At 43.9% G+C, this 21,246-nt stretch overlaps 1 protein-coding gene across 1 annotated transcript in view; it reads left to right on the plus strand.

Annotated features, from left to right (window-relative positions):
- The window catches only part of ATAD3A (ATPase family AAA domain containing 3A), a gene marked incomplete at its 5' end in the record, with an annotated part of 141,745 nt that overhangs the window by 89,990 nt on the left and 30,509 nt on the right, over window positions 1–21,246 (plus strand). Inside the window, 1 exon segment of the mRNA XM_073602890.1 lies at window positions 6,266–6,374. Within this exon segment, the coding sequence (XP_073458991.1) occupies window positions 6,266–6,374 (109 nt within the window).

A 21,246-nucleotide genomic window follows, 5' to 3' on the forward strand; every position in this document is an offset into this window, starting at 1 on the left:
CCTGTGGCCTCACGCTACTGCATGAACATCTTGGTAGATACGCTTCACCAGATTTCCAGGATGAGCCTCTGTGGCCGTATGTAGAGGGTTCCTTGGCTTGAGTACTGATCAGGAGAACTCCCATGCCAGAAAACCCCTTGAGCATCTGTCCTTTTAAGGTTGAACCCCTGCTTGGTACCTTCTTTGAGAAGTAAATCAAGAAAGTTACAGGGGATAAGAGTATTCTCCTCCATTAGAATAAGAAAATGTGCAAATCTGCTGGCAAACCACCTACTTCTGAGACTAGGAAAACTTCCTTTTGTCCCCCCTTGGGTGCCAAACAAACCTTTACAAAGACATGGTCCCCCTTGACAGGAAGTCTGTCTCCAAGCCCTCTTCTCAGTGACCCAGTTTGACATAATGGAGAGACATCTGCCGGCCTTCTGGTCCCAGGAAATCGCATATATTTAGGCACAGTGTGTCACTTCCAGAGCTAGAATTTTAGAGATTGATGTCTCCTTCCTACTTCATGCTCTCAAATTTGATCTTCTTGCTGCAGCTCTTCTTGCAGGGGATCAGTTCTTCAGTATCGCATGAGGAACTCTTTCAGGGGTCTCCTTGAACTTTTTCGTACTTCTCAAACCCAATAGAGGCTTTTGGCCCATTCTGGATCCAAAAACCTTCAGCTCATTTCTGTTGGTTCAATGCCCTGCATAGAATAGCTAGGTTTGTAATTTCTTCCCTCTTTCCAAGCGGGATGCTTACTTGTACATTTCCATCTTTCCTTATCAACACCGTCTGCGTTTTGCTGCTGATCATGAGTAATAATCTGTTGGCCTTCCTATTGGCCTATCCACATCTCCCCTGTGTTTTCACCAAGATGCTTGTCCTGGTCGTAGCTCTGCTTAATTCTCAGGGATACATGTTGTGGGTTAGCTGGATAATCTCTTGCTAAAGGATCAGCCTTTCCTTTCCCTGTCAGTCAATGTCCAGCAGACAGTGCAGATCTTCAACCTTTGGAAGTCGTCACTTGGCCTGACACTGAATTCTTCTCTGTCCATGATCTTTATGCCTCAGGACAAACTTCTGTTCTAACACTCTCAGTCCCTGGCCCTTCTGTCTAAGGATCAGCCTGATTCACACCTGTGTGAGGGGTATTGGGTATTTGGTAGCTTCCATTAAGACAGTGTTGTAAGCCCAGTTTTACTCCTAATAAATGCAACTCAACATTCTGGTTTTGTGGGACAAACTGATTCTGTCCTTGGACCTCCTCATGTGTCTGACGTACAAAGCCAGACTTTCCCTGGCGTGATAAATCTCCAAATGACACTGGAGTTGGGGAAACCCTTTTCTCCAAAGACATAAAAAGATCCCATTATAGATTCCAGCCTATGGGGTTGGACAGGAGTTCTGGGCACAATCTTGGTACAGAGGAAGCTTGTCTTCCCTTCAGCATTCTGGAGCTCAGGGCAATTCAACCTTCAATTCTTAATCCTTCAATTGGGGGAGGTCACCTGACAGGAATATAGTTGTACAGTGCCATAACAATGGCCAACAACACCATCTAGGAGGCACCAGAAGTCATGCTTTTTCAAAGGGAAATAGACTTGGTCCTTTCTTGGACAGGACTGCATGTTCCAACCCCGTCTGATGTCCATATCCTAGGTGAGTCTGGTGATTCCAATGCATCCGTTCCACCTTATCTACTCTTTTTATGTCTCTCCAACCCCTCCCTTGTCTGCTCAAAATCAAAATGAAGGGCATTCGTCAGATTCTTATTACATTGACTTGGCCCAGTAGGACATGTTACCTAGACATACTCAGACTCTTGGTAGATGCTCCATGGGCTATTCTGCATTATCTTCTACCCAGGAACCAGTACACCATCTTCCTTCTCGGTCGCTGGCTTTAATATCATGGCAGATCCTAAGGAGCAGTGGCTTATTCGAATCAATTACCCCCTGCTCCATGGTATGCATATTGTGGACAGGGAAAGATTACTCCTGCGCTTGTGAGGGTCTGTTTGGGTTTGAAAAAAGTAGTATTGTGAACTGTAGCAAAGCTAAAAGTGATGGTGTTGCATGTCCCGCTGCCCAGAAATTGACCCCGGGGTGGTCAGGTAAGGCTATATGGAGAGTGATGGATGAAGGGCTCGTGATCAATTGCTCACATCAAAACGTATAAAATGTATTCATATGTAAATAGAAGCAAATAAAAGCAAATAAAAACAATTTAATAATACCAATACTACGTGTTTGCAAACGGGTAACAAAATATCGAAAACATGGAAATTAAAAATGGGTTAAAAATATCAAAAGCCCATGTTGAGGTGGGTGTTTAGAGTCAGCTGACGCGTTTCGAGGATAACCTCTTCATCAGAGCCTTTGAGAACCAGGGCGCAGTCTCTATGGGCCAGTAGGCCAAAATACCCTGTTTCCCCGAAAATAAGACCTAGCGTGATTGTCGGTGATGGCTGCAATATAATCCCTACCCGTCAAATAAGCCCTACCCTGTTTCCCCCGAAAATAAGCCCTACCCTGAAAATAAGACCTACAAGGACTTTAACTAGGGCTTATCTGGGGGGTAGAGCTTATATTGCAGCCATCACTGACAATCACGCTAGGTCTTATTTTCGGGGAAACAGGGTATGTACATCAACATAATAGCTAGTTGGAAAAAGTGGCCTGAAATGGGAAATGTAATTTTCTGTGTTCCATACCAGTCCACGTTCAAGCGTTCTATGTGATAGTTGATGGTGTGTGTGTTCTCCTTTAAATTTGTAGAGAAGGGATTGTAGGGTGGTGTGGACCTGTCACGGGCTGGATGGAAGAGAGATTTTTTGGCCTGTCTGCGTCCTCCTGGGAGAGTGCTGTCCTGTATTAAGGAGGATGGAGGGGAGTGAAGATCTCTTGAGAGGATACTGCAGCCGAGCCGCAGCTGTCTCTGCCTCAGATAAAGGAGGATATTCCATCACATAGAACGCTTGAACGTGGACTGGTATGAAACACAGAAATTCGCATTTCCCATTTCAGGCCACTTTTTCCAACTAGCCATTATGTTGATGTACATATTTTGGCCTACTGGCCCATAGAGACTGCGCCCTGGTTCTCAAAGGCTCTGATGAAGAGGTTATCCTCGAAACGCGTCAGCCGACTCTAAACACCCGCCTCAACATGGGCTTATGATACTTTTAACCCATTTTTAATTTCCATGTTTTCGATATTTTGTTACCTGTTTGCAAACACGTAGTATTGGTATTATTCAATTGCTTTTATTTGCTTCTATTTACATATGAATACATTTTATACGTTTTGATGTGAGCAATTGATCACGCGCCCTTCATCACTCTCCATGGTATGCATACCTGTCCTCCCTCCATTCAGTTTAGATCATTATCTGGCCCTGAGTACCATCGGAGAGCAAAGTTCAGCCTAGGTTGTTCTGTTTCAGAGACTTTTGGCCTCTCATTTCTTAGTTAATGCATTTGTGCAGGGTATCACACACACACCTCCCACCTGTATATTCCCCTGTTTCTCTGTGGGACCTTAAAGGCTAACACTACCTTTAGCAAACGGGTTACAATGATACACCTGTATTTATTACTGTCTGTGTCTCTGTTGTAGATTTTACTTTACCTCCTGCCTAGTAAAATTGTTGTTGCAGGGATATTAAGTGAGGGAAAATCTCTTAGTAGTGTTGGATAGCAATAACAACTTTACAGAATTTGCAGTTCTTCCCTTGTCTATACAAATAAACACATTTAATTTTTGCTGGGCATTCATTTTAAATTGATCATAAACATTAGATTTTTTTTTTTTTAGCTTGCATGTTAAACTTACCTGCTCCGTGCAATGGTTTCTCAGGTTCGCCACTGGGCTCCTGGTTCCTCCCACCCGCTGAGTACCTACCATCTGTCCACCATAGTAAGCTACTTGCTTTGGGGGCACTCCTGCGGGCCTGCTCCTGAGTCAGCTCTGTGTGTCTATTGGCACACAGATCGCAGCTTGGTCCCAGCCCCACTCCCACTTCAATGGGTGTGATTGACAACAGTGGGAGTAATTAGGATATATGTGTGTCTTCTGATTAAGAAGAATATGTGAGGATTTTTTTACATTGTGTCCTCAAAATATCATTTTTCTGAGAGCAGCCATTTTTTAACAAAACGCACAGTGGATATTGAAAATCTACACGCCCCTGTAAATAAAATAAAAAATGCCAGGTTTTTGAGATAAATAAATATCTACTACGTTTTTCCACCTTTTGATGTGACCTATAATCCTGTGCAACTCAATTAAAAACAAATTGAAATCTTTAGTGGGGGAATAAATATAAAATGTACACTAACATAATTGTGTGAATATGCACACCAGTAAACTAATACTTTATTGAAGCACCCTTTGATTTTATGACAGCATTCAGTCTTTTGAGGTAGTAGTCTATAAGCATGGCACATCTTGCCTTGGGATGCTCTGGCTAGGCCACTCCAACACATTGATAATCTTCTGGTATTTACAATGCATCAAAGGGATCTAATTGTTGGAAGGTATCAGTCAGAAGAAGGATAGAAAAAATCTCCAAAGCATTAGATATACCATGAAACAAAGTAAATGTGTTCATCGCTAAGTGGAGAAAATATGGCATAACCGTGACATTACCAGGAACTGGACGCTCCTCCAAAAGTGATGAAAAAACAAAAAGAAAACTGGTCTGGGAGTCTGCCAAGAGATCTACTGCAACATTAAAGGAGCTGCAGGAATATCTGGCAAGCATTGGTTGTCTATAGTATGTGACAACTGTCTCCTGTATTCTTTATATGTCAGGGCTGTGAAGTAGGGTGGCAGGTTGGAAGCCTTTTCTTACTAAGAAAAACATCCAAGCCCTGCTACATCTTTAGCAAAAGCCTATATCATGTCCTCCAAAAGCATATGGGAAAATGTGTTATGGTTTGAGACCAAGATTACATTTTGTGTCCACAAGTCCCAAAAGTATGTTTGGCAAAAAACCAACACTGTGCATCACCAAAAAAAAAAAAAAAAACTATACCCACAGTGAAGAATGGTGGTGGCAGCAATATGCTCTGGGGCTGTTTTTCTTCAACTGAAACTGGGGCTTTTGTCAAGGTGGAGAGACTTATAAACCGTTCCAAATATCAGTGAATTTTGGCACAAAACCTTCAGGCCCCTGTTAAAAAAGCCAAAGATGAAGAGGAATTTCACCTTTCAACACAATGACCTAAAGCATACCTCTAAATCAGTAAAATAATGGCTTCACCAGAAGATGATCAAAGTTTAAGAATGGCCCAGCCAGAGCTCAGACCTGAGTCCAATTGAAAATCTGTGGGGTGATCTGAAGAGGGCTGGGCACAAGATATGCCCTCGCAATCTGACATATTTGGATCGCTTTTGCAAGGAAGAGTGGGCAATGATTCTCAAGGCAAGATGTGCCAAGCTGATAGAATACTACCACGAAAGATTGAATGCTGTCATAAAATCAAAAGGTGCCTCAGCAAAGTATTAGACTACTTTCACACTGAAGCGTTGCGGGCGCTGGCGGTAAAGCAACGCTATATTTAGGCAGTTTTAACTTCCGCTAGTGGCCGAAAAAGGGTTAAAATTATGCAGCGGCGCTTTGCAGGCGGGTTCTAATTAATACAGCGCTCCAAAGATGCAGCTTGCAGGACTTTAGAACGCCCTGCAAGCGCACCGCTCCAGTGTGAAAGCCCTCGGGGCTTTCACATTGGAGTGCATTGAGCGGCTCTTTCAGGGCGCTTTGCAGGCGCTATTTTTAGCACTTAAGCGCCTGCAAAACGCCTCAGTGTGAAAGGGGCCTTAGTTTAAGGGTGTGCATAATTATGGTACCATGTTATTTTAAATTTGTTTATTTTTTTAAGGATTTCAGTTTGTATTCAATTGGATTGCATGGATTCTAGGCCACATTAAAGGTGAAAAGAAGTGATTTTTATCTTGGTCTGATTTTTTTTTTTTTTTTTCCCTACGTCTCAAAAACTTGGTATTTTTAGTGTGTAGACTTTTTATATCCACTGTACATTCAAGTGAAACTGTGATAAACAAAGTGTAAACAAAGATTTCTGTTTCATGTTTGTGCAATAGCTTTTCAGTTCCCTTCCGACCTATAGATCTGTACCTTTTAGGCCTCAGAGCCATTGTCCTGTGCAATGTACAGTCTCCCTCACGGAGAAGAGTGCTCAATTAGCTCCATTTTACAGTGCATTAGATCACCCCTTGGCTTTTCTAACCCTCTGCTTCATGTTTTTTTTTTTCTGTAGACGTTTGAAAGTTGCCCAATTTGACTATGGAAAGAAATGTTCGGAGCTGGCGACAATAACCGAGGGCATGTCTGGCCGAGAGATCTCCAAGCTGGGTGTTGCTTGGCAGGTAAGTGACTAAAGTAACTTTTTGGGCTGGACTTGGGAAAACTAAGGTATGGATTTTCATGGAACTACAAGCCCTAGATTTCGGCGCACAAAGCCAGCACAGATTTTAATTGGACAACCAACAGTGGAATGATATCAGTGATGGGGTAAGGGGAAGGTGGAGTCTGTATGGGTGGAACTCCAAAGGGTAGAAGTCAGCAGGAAATTACTAGTGGGGGTATGTTACAGGCCCCCTAACCTGAAGGAAGAGGTCGAGTTGGATCTCCTTTCCCTTGGGGGACTTCAACTATCCTGACATTGACTGGGTGGAAGGGACAGCTTACTCATTAAAGACCCGCCATTTCATAAATGTCTTACAAGACAACTTCATGTCCCAGTAGGTGGATTCCCAGACTAGAAATAACGCATTACTAGATCTATTAATTACAAATGATACAGATCTGAGTGCAGATGTGGAAATATGGGACAACTTGGGAACTAGCGACCACAGAATTATTACATTCAGCATAAATCATATTAAAGAGAGGCACGAGGAGAGTACAAAAACACTGAATTTCAAAAGAGACAACTTTTCTAAACTGCGCTCAGTGCTGCAGGATATTGAGTGGGACCAAATGCTTGAAACATTGAACACAGAGGAAAAATGGGAGTGCTTTAGGAGTCATATCAAGGACAAAAAAATGGCCTTCAAAAAGTACAAAGCGGAGGAGTCGATGTCAGCATCGTGTAATAAGACGTGTTAGAACGCAATCGGGGTGGCTAAAAAGGACTATGAGAGACGCATAGCGGAGGAGAGTAAAAATAATCCCAGTAAATTTTTCAAATATATTAACAGTAAAAAGGCGAGGTTGGAACACATTTGCCACATAAAGGACGAGGAAGGGAAGATGGTTACAGATGACGAAGAGAAGTTGGCTGTACTAAATGCTTTCTTCTCAGTCTTCACACAGGAAAAGGATGGGTATAACAACCACAACAGTAGTGTTAGTAACACGCCACACGATTTACCCTTGTGGCTAGCAGAGGCTGGCATCTGGAAAGGATTAGGGAAGCTTAACATAAATAAATCTCTAGGCAGGAATGGCTTATACCCGAGAGTCCGTAAAGAACTCTGTAAGGATCTAGGCAGACCGTTATTCCTAATCTTCATGGAGAGCATACTGACAGGATTGGTACCAGCTGATTGGCAAAAAGCCCACATGGTACCAATATTCAAAAAAAGACAGAGATCTATTCCAAGAAACGTATAGGCCTGCCAGTCTAACATCGGTAGTTTGTAAACTATTTGAGGGGATCATAAAGGACCATATCCACGAATTTGCAGCTGAAAATCGTATAATTAGCAATAATCAGCATGGGTTTACGAAAGGTCGTGCTTGCCAAACCAACCTATTAACATTGTACGAGGAAGTGAGCTGCCATTTGGACAAAGGTAGGCCGGTGGATGTGGTGTATCTGGATTTTGCAAAAGCATTTGATACAGTCCCACGCAAAGCTTAATCTACAAATTGAGGTCAGTGGGTATAGGCCATAAGGTTTGTTCTTGGACATAAAACTGGCTACGGGGGGCAAGTCCAAAGGGTGATGATAAATAACGTGTACTCAGAATAGTCTAAAGTGGTTAGAGGGGTACCCCAAGGTTCTGTCCTGGAACCAATTCTGTTTCATTTATTTATAAATGGTATAGAGAATAGGATAAATAGCTCGGGACCAATTCTGTTTAGTTTATTTATAAATGATATAGAGGATGGGATAAATAGCTCGATCTCAGGATATAGAAGTGTTACAAGAGGACCTCAATAAATTAATGGAGTGGGCTACTACTTGGCAAATGAAGTTTAACATTGGTAAATGTAAAGTATTGCACTTGAGGGGTAAAAATATATAAACGCAAGTTGCTCATTAGGGGGAGAACCTCCTGGGGGATTCCAGGATGGAGAAGGATCTAGGGGTCATAGTAGAAGACAGACTGAGCAATAGCATGCAGTGTCAAGCTGCCAGCAGAATATTAGCATGCATTCAAAAGGGAATTTACCACAGAGATAAAGTGAGAATCCTGCCACTTTATAAAACTCTGGCTCGGCCGCACATCTGGAGTATTCCGTCCAGTTCTGGTCACCAGACCTCAAAGGATGTGCAGGAGCTGTAAAGAGTCCAGAGAAGGGCAATGAAATGAATATGGAGACTAGAGGACCTCCATTATGAGGAACAACTAGCGCTAAATTTATTCTCCCCGGAGAAGAGATGCTTGAGAGGAGATATGATAGCAATATACAAATATCTCAACAGTCCCAGGGAATGTAAGAAGTCACGGGGCCACGCGATGAGACTGGGGGAGAAGCAGTTTAACCTTAAGCTGCGTAGGCGGTTTTTCACTGTCGAGTGGATAAGGATGTTGAACTCTTCCACTTTCGGTGTTGGCAGGAAGTATGGATAGTTCTTGGATGTGCATCTTGGCGAAAACAACATACGGGGATATGGGAAATGATTTTTCACACACACACTCTCTCTCTCACATACACACACGTTGAACTGGATGGACTTTTGTCTTTATTCAACCTTACCAACTATGTAACACAAGACAGGGAGAAGACTATAAGGTGCAAGGAGGAAGGGGGCTGTGCTAGGGAATTGAGTCTTCTGGAGTAGTCATATTTTCTAGCTAGTGCAAAGGCACCCGAATGAATAAAGAAATTATGGAAAAAACAGTGCATAAACATTTACAGTGATTTGAAGAAGTGCACCCTATAAAAGTGGCTTACTCTTTCAACATGTTCAAGCAAACATTACATTTTTAATCAAAGAATGCCTACAGATAAAGGTGATGTACTTGGTGAAAAACACAATGAGCATTTGCCTTTTCAGTCATTTAACAAAACGATTGATGTAATAGTGTATTGTGGAAAAAAGTAAATACACCCTCAGAAGCTTACTTACTGCATTAAATTACTGCATGAAAGCTTCCTTCATTTGCAAGTATATGGATTTCTTTGCATGAACTGCCTGCCTGGAATGATTGAATAAATAAAAAAAAAAAGGGGGATATTTTTACATTTCTTCACCTTTTGGAACATGTTACATGTTCCACTTGTTTTTAGGGCAACATGTTCCCAGTCCTGCAGCTGCTCCCCAATCTGCTGCCTCTAGTGACAGCAAGCCAGGGATCTTCTCCCTGAACTCACTGTCACTATTTAAAAAAAAATGCCACACCTGGCCATGTCATGGCGCTCTGGGTAGTTCATTGCCTCTTCCTGTTAGTGTGTTAACTGTTTTCCTGTAAGAGGTACGAGCAGACAGCTTACACTGACAGTCTGCAGGAGTCCTGCATGGCACCCATGATCTGCTGATAGTGGGCGCAATGCTTTACATGTTCCTAGTAAAAAAAAAGAAATAAAAACAAATGAACATTTTTACCTGCAAAAAGATGTGCATTTATTTTCTAAAGGTGAACTTATCCTTTGGCATCTTGGCTGTTCTTGTCACTGGCACCTAATTTGGAACACCTGTTTCTAATTTTATGGATTTGAAGTGGTGGTAAATTGTAGGGGTGTACTTTTTGCACAAGACAAATATTCTTTGTGTTTAAAGCATGACAGTGAGATGGGAACATGGAGGGCTGCTGTAGATACTAGGAGGTGTTTGCTGAGGGTAGGCTATAGATATAATAAAGACCAATGGGCTGGGGGCTCAATACTCACTTTAGTACCATTTACAGCATGGAAGAGAGAGGCTATACCCATCTTTCAAAAAAAGGGACTTTGTAGGCACAGCATGAGGCAGTATATATATAAAAGATTACATTTTTTTATTAGATATACATTAAAATACAACAAACATAGAAAGGGGAATTAAAAAACGCCCTCCATTTATCAGGAGTCAACAGGACTCCCAATCCCATAATATGGAGAAACCAGAAACCACAAGGATTTATAGAATGTGTTGAAGTCCACCAGTGGGATCAGGAGTCAATGTGGATCGCCGGATCACAGCCAGTGTGTTACTCCATACTTTAAACGTCTACGTGTTACGCAAGGTGTACTTGCTTCTTCAGGACTGATTGGGTGGGTGCTGATCGACCTCAGAGGCAGAGGGGAGGATGATATATACGATCAGGGGGACAGACATAGGGGACATAGCAGAGGAGAGTATGGCTCCCCTGGACCTGGGAGATCACCAGTGGTAATAGCCAAAGGAGCCAGCCAGACATGAGTAAACATGGATTATGTAGACAATATCAAGATGTGCCCATGAATTCTATATTGCAGTATTGCATGAGCAAGCTTTAGTACATGGCTTGAGGGGGAATAAAGTATACTTGGCAAGGGGAGAAGCTATGCTGATAACATGCGGGATCACATGATGGCAGACAAAACAATCCTACCGCAAATGAGCTGGAGTATTTGCCGGTGTATTGACTTCCAAAGACTGATATTATAAGGAGTGACCAAACATCAAAGGCATACATCACAGGAAGTGGGCTACTGTATCCCCTTAAGGCAGAATAGGCCTTGTAGCCAAGTGGATGGAACGCACCGTCGCTAGCTCCTGGCATAGTGAGGGTCCTCTTTTTCTCTCCCTTTAGTAGTATATAAGAGATTGTGATTTGGGCTTGTCAACATATGACCTATTGATTTGTGTAACTTGAATTTAAATGATAGGTCTGCTTTAAATTGTGTTTTCTGCATTTTAAATATCTTGTTTTCAGCACTTAAAAGCAGCATGCTGCAAAAGGGATTGCCTGTAACATTTCTCTCCACCACCACCCTTGTGTGTCACTCTCTAGTTAGGACCCATTTTCTGATGCATTCCAGTCTTCCCTGTTATTCCTGCATGTTTCCACATCCCTTTCAGAAAAATACCAAACCGAATAATGGTATTAAAAGCGAGAGGGAGCTCAAAACGACAGTGCGTCGCACGATTGAGCCGAGACAGCTCAGCTTGTGTGACAAATTGGGGAAAATGACTGCAGAGCAGTGTTTCAAGACCATTATCTCTGCTGGGTGGATAACCATTTGCATTAGCGAGGGCCGACATCCATGCTAGCGCATTGAATGGAAGTGTTTGCATTGACTGTCTCCCCACAGGCTGCTTTGCCTTTTGTCAGGCTTGTGCTGGATTGCAAGGAGATGTGATTCCCCCCCCCCCATCCTAGTCTCTGCAGCAGATGTGCTCAGGCCAGTTCAGGGGTGAATCTACAGAGCGGAACAAGGATTTCTAATGGGGCTTCTGGGGAGAGGAAGCGCTGACATTTTCTGTTGCTATGGAGAATGAGCAGGCTTTAAAGCTCAAGTTCACCTTTTTATCTACCTTTAGTTCCTGTGTGTTCTATATTTTTTCCAGGTGATTACATCTATATTGTTCCTAGTTCTTCACTGTGCCCATTTTAAGTTTTTACAGGTTTCAGTTTCAAGGTCACTCCACCCAAGATTGATATTTCAATAGATGCTGGAATGTTGACCAAAGTTTTGGTGTCAAGGAGAACTGCACCAACTTTGCAAGTAGCTGTTCAGCAACAGAAATGGACTGCACCTAAATCGGGAGGGTGCAGCTTTGTTGGGGAGCAGATGACTAGAAGGTTGGAGAAGCTAGGATATGGGGGGGGGGGGGGGGATCAGTGAGAAGTATACCATGGAGTGAACAAGGGTCAAAGTGTGCAGATGAGGGCAAAGTAATAGAATGCTGAGGGGTCACCATTAGCATTCTAAAACTACAAAGAATGCAATAAGAAATGCAGGAGTGCAAACAGGGCAGCTAAAATAGATTTATGAGAGGCACGTTGCTGAGAAGAGTTAAAAAAAAAAAAAAAGTTTTTTCTTTAAATATGAATAGTAAATCTAGGTCAGAACATCTTGAACCCGTAAAATGTACAAGGAAGTTGGTCACATTCTTCTCTTCAATTTATTCGATATGATGTATTAATAACATTGTATTGCATGTACTTTTGTGGCTGACAGAGACCAGTGTTTGAGAAAAATAAAATAAAATAGAAAACCTTTAATGTGAATAAGAATGCAGGACCAGATGGCTTACACCTGAGAATTCTGGAACAACTTAACCATGTTATAGCCAGACCTATATTTCTAATTTTTAAGGACAGACTACCAACTGTACCACTGCTAACAGATTGGCAAAAAAGCAAATGTGGTACCAATATTCAATTAAGTGCCTAGATATATACTGGGAAACTACAGAGCAGTCACCCTATCATAGATAGTATGTAAACTCTTTAGAGGGAATTCTAAGGGACCATATCCACAAATTTCCTGATGAAAATAGTATCAATAGTAACCAACGTGGTTGCAGCATACACTGTCATTTGGATAGGGGAAGGCCTGTGGACATAGTGTATCTAGATTGCACTAAGGCATTTGACACCTAACAACCCTTAAACTTTACAAGTTAAGGGCTTTTGGCATTGATAATATTATTGATAATAATATTGTATGTATGAAAACTGCCTGCAGGAACATATCCAGAGTGGCATATTTTCTAAATGGTCTAGAGTCGTGAGCGGGGTACCACAGGGCCGTGTCCTGGAATTAATTCTGTTTAACTTGTTCATGAAGGAAGTAGAAGTTGGAATAAATAGTTTAATATCAGTGTTTGCTGATTATACAAAGCTAAGCAAGGCAATAATTTCACAGAAGGATATAACAGCTTTACAAGAAGACCTAGTTAAAATTGAGATTTGGACAGCAATACGGCAGATGAGGTTTCCTATTGAAAAATGTAAAGCAATATACTTGGGAGCTGAAAATATAAATGTAAGTTACTCATTAGGGGAATAACTTCTGGGGGAATCCAGGTACGGAAAAGGATCCAGGGGTCCTAATAGATAAGATTCTGCAATAGCATGCAATGCCAAGTTGCAGCAAGCAAGGCTATCAGACTATTAGCATGCATTAAAAATTATATTTATTCAAGAGATATAACTATTTCTACCATTTTACAAAACTCTGCTTCCTCCCAATCTTGAGTATGCAGTTCACTTTTAATCACCAATCCTCAGGAAGGATGTGCTTGAACTGGAGCGTCCAGAGAAGGCAGCAAAGCTAATAAGTGGGCTCTAGCATTGAAAGGAAACTATTTAACCTAATGTCTCTGAAGAAGAAATGTGGCCAAACAATGAAGTTGGACAAGAGGCAGTTCAATTTTAAACTGCGTGAGGGGTTCTTTCTTACAGCAGTAAGGATGTGGAACTCCTTTCCACAGTTGGGGGTGTCAGAGGAGTGTAGATAAATTAAAAAAAAAATTTTAACCGTGTTTATTAGCGAACACAATATGCAGATATTTGGGAAATGGTAGTTATTTGCCATCCGTATAACTTATACGAAGGTAAGGTGGCACTGCTGAGCCAGATCACGTACCTAGTACATGATCCAACACTTCTGAATCTGGGGCACGCATGCGCACCGCACCGCTGGCTACCTGAGCCGCTGTGATTATTCACCTCAATACAGGGCACTTGCACCCCCTTCCTGCCCAGGCCATTTTTCAGCTTACAGCACTGTCAGACTTTGAATGACAATTGCACGGTCTTACTACACTGTAACCATGTGAAATTGTTATCATTTTCTTCACACAAATAGAGCTTTCTTTTGGTGGTATTTAATTCCTTTTTTTTTTTTTTCCTAAAAAAAAAAAATTGGGGAAAAAAAAAGTTTTTCTTAGTTCTGTCAGTAAATTTTGTAAATAAGTAATTTTTCTCTTTCACTGATGGGCACTGATGAGGCGACACTGATGGGCACTGATGAGGCGACACTGATGGGCACCGATAGGCTGCACTGATGGGCTGCACTGATGAAGTGGCACTTATGGGCACTGATGAAGCACGAATATGTTGCACTTATGGGCACTGATGGTGGGCACAGATAAGCGACACTGATGGGCACAGATAGGCGGCATGGATAGGCAGCACTGATGGGCATTGGGTGGTATTGCTGGGCAGCGCTGATAGCCAGCACCGACTGGCATCACTAATGGGCACTGATGGCACTTGTGGGCACTGATTGCTGGCAGTGGTGGGCAATCATTGCTGGTACTGGTGGGCACTTAATTGTAATTGGGGAACTGATGATCGGTGCCCTGATTACATACCTAGCTGTCCCCTGTGATGAGATGCCGCTGATCGGCTCTCCTTTCCTCACACTTTGTCAGTGTGAAGCGAGGAGCGTCGATTACCGGCATCTCCATGTTTACACGTGACCGGCTGTGATTGGACACAGCTGATCACATGGTTAAAGAGCCGTGGCTCTGTACAAAGATCGGGGTTGTGACGTGTCCTAGTAACACAGCCGCAATCGCCATCGGACCCGAGAGCGGTCGTTCTGGGAAGCCGTCATATGACATCCACCCAGAACGAGAGCCGCACTGCCCAGCTGTCATTTGAAGGTGGGCGGCAAGTGGTTATACACACAGTGGCACTGACCGTGCATATTTTTAGCACTGGTCACTGTATTAGTGTCACTGGTCCCCCAAAAGTGTCCGTGTCTGACTGTCCACCGCAATTTCGCAGTCCTGCTATAAGTCGCTGATCACCGCCATTACTAGTAAGAAAATAAATAAAAATATCCCATAGTTTGTAGACACTATAACTTTTACGCAAACTAATCAATATACGCTTATTGGGATTTCTTTTTTACCAAAAATATGTAGCAGAATAAATAATGGCCTAGTGGTTAAAGTAAAACTATGGGCAAAACTTCTTTTTTTTTCTTCATTTTGGATAAAGTAAGGGAGGGATATAACACCTGTCAGATTTCCCTTCACTTCCTGTCCCATAGCCAAACAGGAAGTGAGAGGAAATCCCTGCAAATTAAGGGATTTCCTTGGGGAGCCCCCAGGTCACCAAAGCTAGTGTCCGCATTGGAAGATTAACTCTCTATTACTTTTCTGGGAACAACCCAAAATTTGGTATTTTCTCTTACTTTCACTTTCAATGCTAATGGTAAACAGGACAAATAGAGAGAGTGAATCTCCTTTAACAGGGGCATAAACAACAATAATACCTGACAAGTGTTTTAATAACTATCCACTCTATGAAAAACTAAAAAAAATGTTTTGCCTTTAGTAGTCCTTTACACTCACATACACACACACTCACACACACTCAGATTGAACTGGAGTCCTTATTCAACTATAACTATACAACCACCTGACACTATCTTATAAGAAGTGTTTGCCTCTTCCAAGCCCTCAGACTGGTCCACCTCTAGGGATTGGGTGCTGTAACCCAGATGGGGCTCATCCATGCCCCAAAAGCATTAAGCACAGTCCAAAGAAATCCATTAGTATGCCAAGCCCAATGTAGCAAAAGCTTTATTGTCCCAGACATAGTAAACAAAACAATGCCTAGAACCTCGCCATGAAAGCTCCTTCTGTAGTTTTATATTACTCTGGGGACTCCTCTGTTGCATTCTCTCTGTTCTTGGGATCTTGGATTTGCACACCTGCTGGGACCATTATGAGGGACCCCTACTCTTCCTGCTGAAGTTATGCCTGGGAGATTTTTGTTGGCATATCCAGCACACTAGATTGTTTAAAAACAAAAGCGCTGGATGCATTTTATAAGTGCACAAAATATATGGATATTAAAGTGGTACTAAAGGCAGAAGGTTTCTTACCTTTAATGCATCCTGTGTGCAGCCCCCCTAAATACTTGAGCCTGATCTCAATCCAGTGATGCACAAGAGCAGTGGCTGTCTCTCCTCATTGGACTGAGAGGAAGCAGCAGGAGCCGCTGGCTCACGCTGCTGTCAGTCACACCCAGTGAGGGGGGAGAGGGGGCATGGCTGAGCCACACTCTGTCTATGGACACGCACATACTTATCAACTGTCACGAATTTCCCGGGAAATTCCCGGGATTTAGCCCCCTTTGCCTTATTTAGCCATTCCCGGGAAATGTCCCAGGAAATTCAAATTTTACCGATTTTTCTTCTTTTTTTTTTTCGTCGCCGCTAGAGGTCTGTGGCCGACGGAGACAATGTCTCCACCGGCCGCCATTTTCCGGAGGCCAAATTACTATTTAGTAATAGTCGTGTGACTGCCAATAGAATTTGAGCTGTGGCACCGCCCACCTCCCGCCCTGCTGCGACCTGATGTGGGAATGGGCGGGGGTGGGTGGCGCCGCAGCTCAATTTTATTGGCAGCCACCCGGCTATTTTGTCCCATTCTGCACTGCTGGTAATGCCTGACTCCATTTGGGGGATGCCTGGTGTAAAGACAGGACTCTGCTGGCAGTGCCTGATGTAAGGGGGGACTCTGCTGCAATGTCTGATGTAAGGGGGACTCCGCTGCAATGTCTGATGTAAGGGGGACTCCGCTGCAATGTCTGATGTAAGGGGGGACTCCGCTGCAATGCCTGATGTAAGGGGGGACTCCGCTGCAATGTCTGATGTAAGGGGGACTCCGCTGCAATGCCTAATGTAAGGGGGGACTCCGCTGCAATGTCTGATGTAAGGGGGGGACTCCGCTGCAATGTCTGATGTAAGGGGGGACTCCGCTGCAATGTCTGATGTAAGGGGGAACTCCGCTGCAATGTCTGATGTAAGGGGAACTCCGCTGCAATGTCTGATGTAAGGGGGACTCTGCTGCAATGTCTGATATAAGGGGGACTCCGCTGCAATGTCTGATGTAAGGAGGGACTCTGCTGCAATGCCTGATGTAAGGGGGACTCCGCTGCAATGTCTGATGTAAGGGGGGACTCCGCTGCAATGTCTGATGCAAGAGGAAACTCCGCTGCAATGTCTGATGTAAGGGGGACTCCGCTGCAATGTCTGATGTAAGGGGAACTCCGCTGCAATGTCTGATGTAAGGGGGACTCCGCTGCAATGTCTGATGTAAGGGGAACTCCGCTGCAATGTCTGATGTAAGGGGGACTCCGCTGCAATGTCCGATGTAAGGAGGGACTCCGCTGCAATGCCCGATGTAAGGGGGACTCCGCTGCAATGTCTGATGTAAGGGGGGACTCCGCTGCAATGTCTGATGCAAGAGGAAACTCCGCTGCAATGTCTGATGTAAGGGGGACTCCGCTGCAATTTTTTTTTTTGCAATGTTGGCAACTATGCACGCAGAGTCAGCTCAGGAGCGAGCATGCACGATCAACCCCATAGCAATCGGCTTGCTATAGAAGCACTAGGCAGAGGGGTGTGGCAAGGAGTGCCAGCAGGGGGACCCGAGAAGAGAAGGATTGGGCTGCTCTGTACAAAGCCATTGCACAGAGCAGGTAAGTATAACCTGTTTGTTATTTTTAAAAATAATATTTTTGCCTTTAGCATTGAGCACTTTAACATTGATAGGTTATAAGACCAGGGATTGTTGATCCAGGGAATATCCAGTTGCCTCCTGGGAGATCAGGAAGATTTTTTTCCCCCCAGTGGAGCAAATTGAACCATGCTTTACAGGGGGTTTTGTTTTGCTTCTGCCTGATCAACTGTGGGGTGTATGATTGTGTACATGGATATTTTTTGTTTATTTTTTTCTATTGATTGAACTTCAGCAGTGGTTCTCAACTCCTGTACTAAGGACCCACTAATGGGCCAGGTTTGAAAGATAACTGAACTACATCACAAGTGATATAATTTTCTGCTCAGTGATTGTAGTATTCTGGTCTGTATCTCCCCAAGTTAATACTTAAAATCTGGCCTGTTAGTGGGTCCTGAGGATGGGAGTTGAGAACCACTGAACTAGATGGACTTGTGTTTTATTTCAGCCTGACTAAGTAACCATAAAAAATAGGGGCATACTCCTTCCACCCACCACTTTTCTCTTTCTTTCCACAATTCAAAAATATTCTAGTATTAATTAATTTGAACAAAACAATGACTGTAATAGATTGGAAGATCCTCAGAGCTACAGCCTGATGTTATACTGTATACCCTCTGAAATGCCATGGATTATGTTGGTGCTATAGAAGAAAAATAAAATTTGTCAGAATGTTTTTAAATAGAAGAAAGAAAACCTAGAAATATGCCCATAAACACAGGAAGAAGCCAAATAAGTAAATGAATGAACCATTTAAGGTGGTAAATGCTTCTGGAACCTTGCTGCAAGACCCCCAGACATTTAGCCACTGCGTTCTAGCAGCATGTACATCGAAGTCATATTGCCTCTTGGAATGAATGTCTGTCCATGTCTACTAGTAAGTGTTGCATTATTTAGCAGCACCGAGTGAATTAAGAAACAGGCGGATTCCTGCGTATCCAGCAGGGACTGAAACCTGTCCTGATAAATTCATGAACTCTGCCACAGTAACCTCCAGTGTCCCCTCTCCCAGTCTCTGCCGAGAGGGTAACCTTGTTAAAGGGTATCTCGCCTTCCAGCATGTCTGAAGAGTTGCTTTGTCAGCCAAGTCTGCGGAAATGGGTTAACGTGTCCGCAGGGGGAGATAAAGAAGTATGAATATGAATGAGGCGCGATGCCGGTTTTTAGTGCGCCAGCAGCTCTCAGCAGGGGCAGCCGCTCTCCCCGCTTCTCAGTCATCCTTTCTCATTCCTCCCCTCCCTTCCACCATCACCACCTCCCCTGGAAGGCAGGGACCCCGCAGCTCGGCTATTTTTAGAAAGTCATTCAGAAAAGCAGCCAAGCGCAAAGCATGGCAGTGTTCAGCTGCGAGATGCAGGGGTTTGCTGATGACATGTGAGGGATGAACAATTTATAGGTATTAAGCTCCGGTGGTAATGCTGTCAGACGCTGCAGCTCTTAAAACAAATACATAAATGTAAATGTTAACTCGTTTGCTGCTGGTGGGGGGGCTGCAAGCATAATTCCATCTGCTCCTTTTTGCGTTACTTCCCTATTCCTAGATGTCACCCTTTCTCCAATGACATTGTCTAATTCAAGGACAATTTTGGTGTGGGTGGGGTGGCTTGAGTGATGTATAACCTTGAGAAGTGATTTTAAGGAATATGTGGCTTTAACCCATGATTTGCTAGACATTGGCCAGTTATTCTTTGTCATCACATTTATGGGGTACTTTGGTAGCACCATTGAAATGTCAGTTTTTTGAGGGAGTCGTGCTTCCTCTATTTCCCCAAGTGAGAGTCCAAAGTGTTCATCAGAATTCAACTCTTTAAATCTTAATACACTTTTGCACAAAAAAGAAAAATAAATCGCTGTTCAGCCAAATGGCCAGACCCGGATGCATACATCCCAGTCACACTGCATATCCCAAAAGATGACCACACTGGGCTTCATTCACAAAGCGATATCTTATCGCATGCGTTAAGATACCGCACAGCGTTCTCAACGTTTTTTGGCATTCACTAAGAAACACTACTTAAATACAGCATGAGTTATTTTATGAAGTCATGCGGTATTGTAACGCCTGGCGGTAGCGGGCATATTTATTAACATTAATAAATAGTCATTGTTAAGGAGCCGCCCGCAACCTTAACCACTAAACAATATGGTTGTTAAGAAGCAGCGGACTGCCGTGTCCCTAAGGCCCCTTTCACACTTATACGACTTCAAAGTCGCGCGATTTTACAACCGCGATTTTGCCGCTTTTTTCCGCGATTTGGGAGCAGTGCTATTTTGTACGACTTTGCCACATTTTTGGCATTAACAAATGAAAACATACAGTAGTTGGTATGAATCATAAGGGGGAACTCCACGCCAAGTTTTAAATAAAAAAAACTGGTGTGGGTTCCCCTCCAGGGGCATACCAGGCCCTTAGGTCTGGTATGGATTGTAAGGGGAACCCCCTACGTCGGCGTGGGGGTCCCCCCAAAATCCATACCAGACCCTTATCTGATCACGCAGCCCGGCCGGTCAGGAATGGGGGTTGGGACGAGCGAGCGCCCCCCCCCTCCTGGACCGTACCAGGCTGCATGCCCTTAACATGGGGGGTGGGTGCTTTGGGGCATGGGGGGTGCCCTGCAGCCCCCCCACCCCAAAGCACCTTGTCCCCATGTTGATAAGGACAAGGGCCTCTTCCCGACAACCCTGGCCGTTGGTTGTTGGGGTCTGCGGGCGGGGGGCTTATCGGAATCCGGGAGCCCCCTTTAATAAGGGGGCCCCCAGATCCCGGCCCCCCACCCTATGTGAATGAGTATGGGGGTAAGTGTCTGGTATGGATTTTGTGGGGGACCCCACGCCGATTTTTCAGCGTAGGGGTTCCCCTTAGATCCAGACCTAAGGGCCTGGTATGCCCCTGGGGGGGAACCCACGCCGTTTTTTTAATTTAAAACTTGGCGCGGCGTTCCCCCTCAGGATTCATACCAGACAGCTGTCAGCACTGCCTGTCGCTCATCGCAAAAGGAAAAAAAAGTTTTCCTTTCCCGATCAGCGAGCCAGGCTTGTGCTTACAAAGTCGTACTGAAGTCGTGTCTATATTATTCAGGCACAATTTGCATGCTACTTCAGGGTTTAACATTGAGGTCTATGGAGTACAACTCACATAGAAGTTGGACCAAAGTAGTGCAGGGACTACTTTCAAGTCGGCACGACTTAAAGTCGTGCCAATATGAATGGTAGTCATTGAAAATCCATGGAGAATGACTTGTCATACGATTTTGCAGTACAAAATCGTGGGACAAGTCGTATAAGTGTGAAAGGGGCCTAACAGCAAATGAGTCATCAGCTGTCAGCAGGGTTCCCAGCTGATGGCTGAAAGTAAAAAATACGGTTAGGGTTGTGGGGAAGGGCCCCCTTGTCCCCATGGGGACAGTGTGCTTTGAAGGGGGGGCAGAGTCCCCCCTGCCCCAAAGCACCCCGCTATGTTGAGGGCATGTGGCCTGGTATGGTTTGGGGGGGCGATGCTAGCTCATCCCCTCCCTTTCCTGACCTGCCAGGCTGCATGCTAATAAGGGTCTCATGTGGGGGTTCCCCTCTAGAACCATACCAGACCCAAAGGGCCTGGTATGGTTATTCGG

This window comes from Aquarana catesbeiana, linkage group LG10, assembly GCF_042186555.1.
Source record: "Aquarana catesbeiana isolate 2022-GZ linkage group LG10, ASM4218655v1, whole genome shotgun sequence".
NCBI lineage: Eukaryota > Metazoa > Chordata > Amphibia > Anura > Ranidae > Aquarana > Aquarana catesbeiana.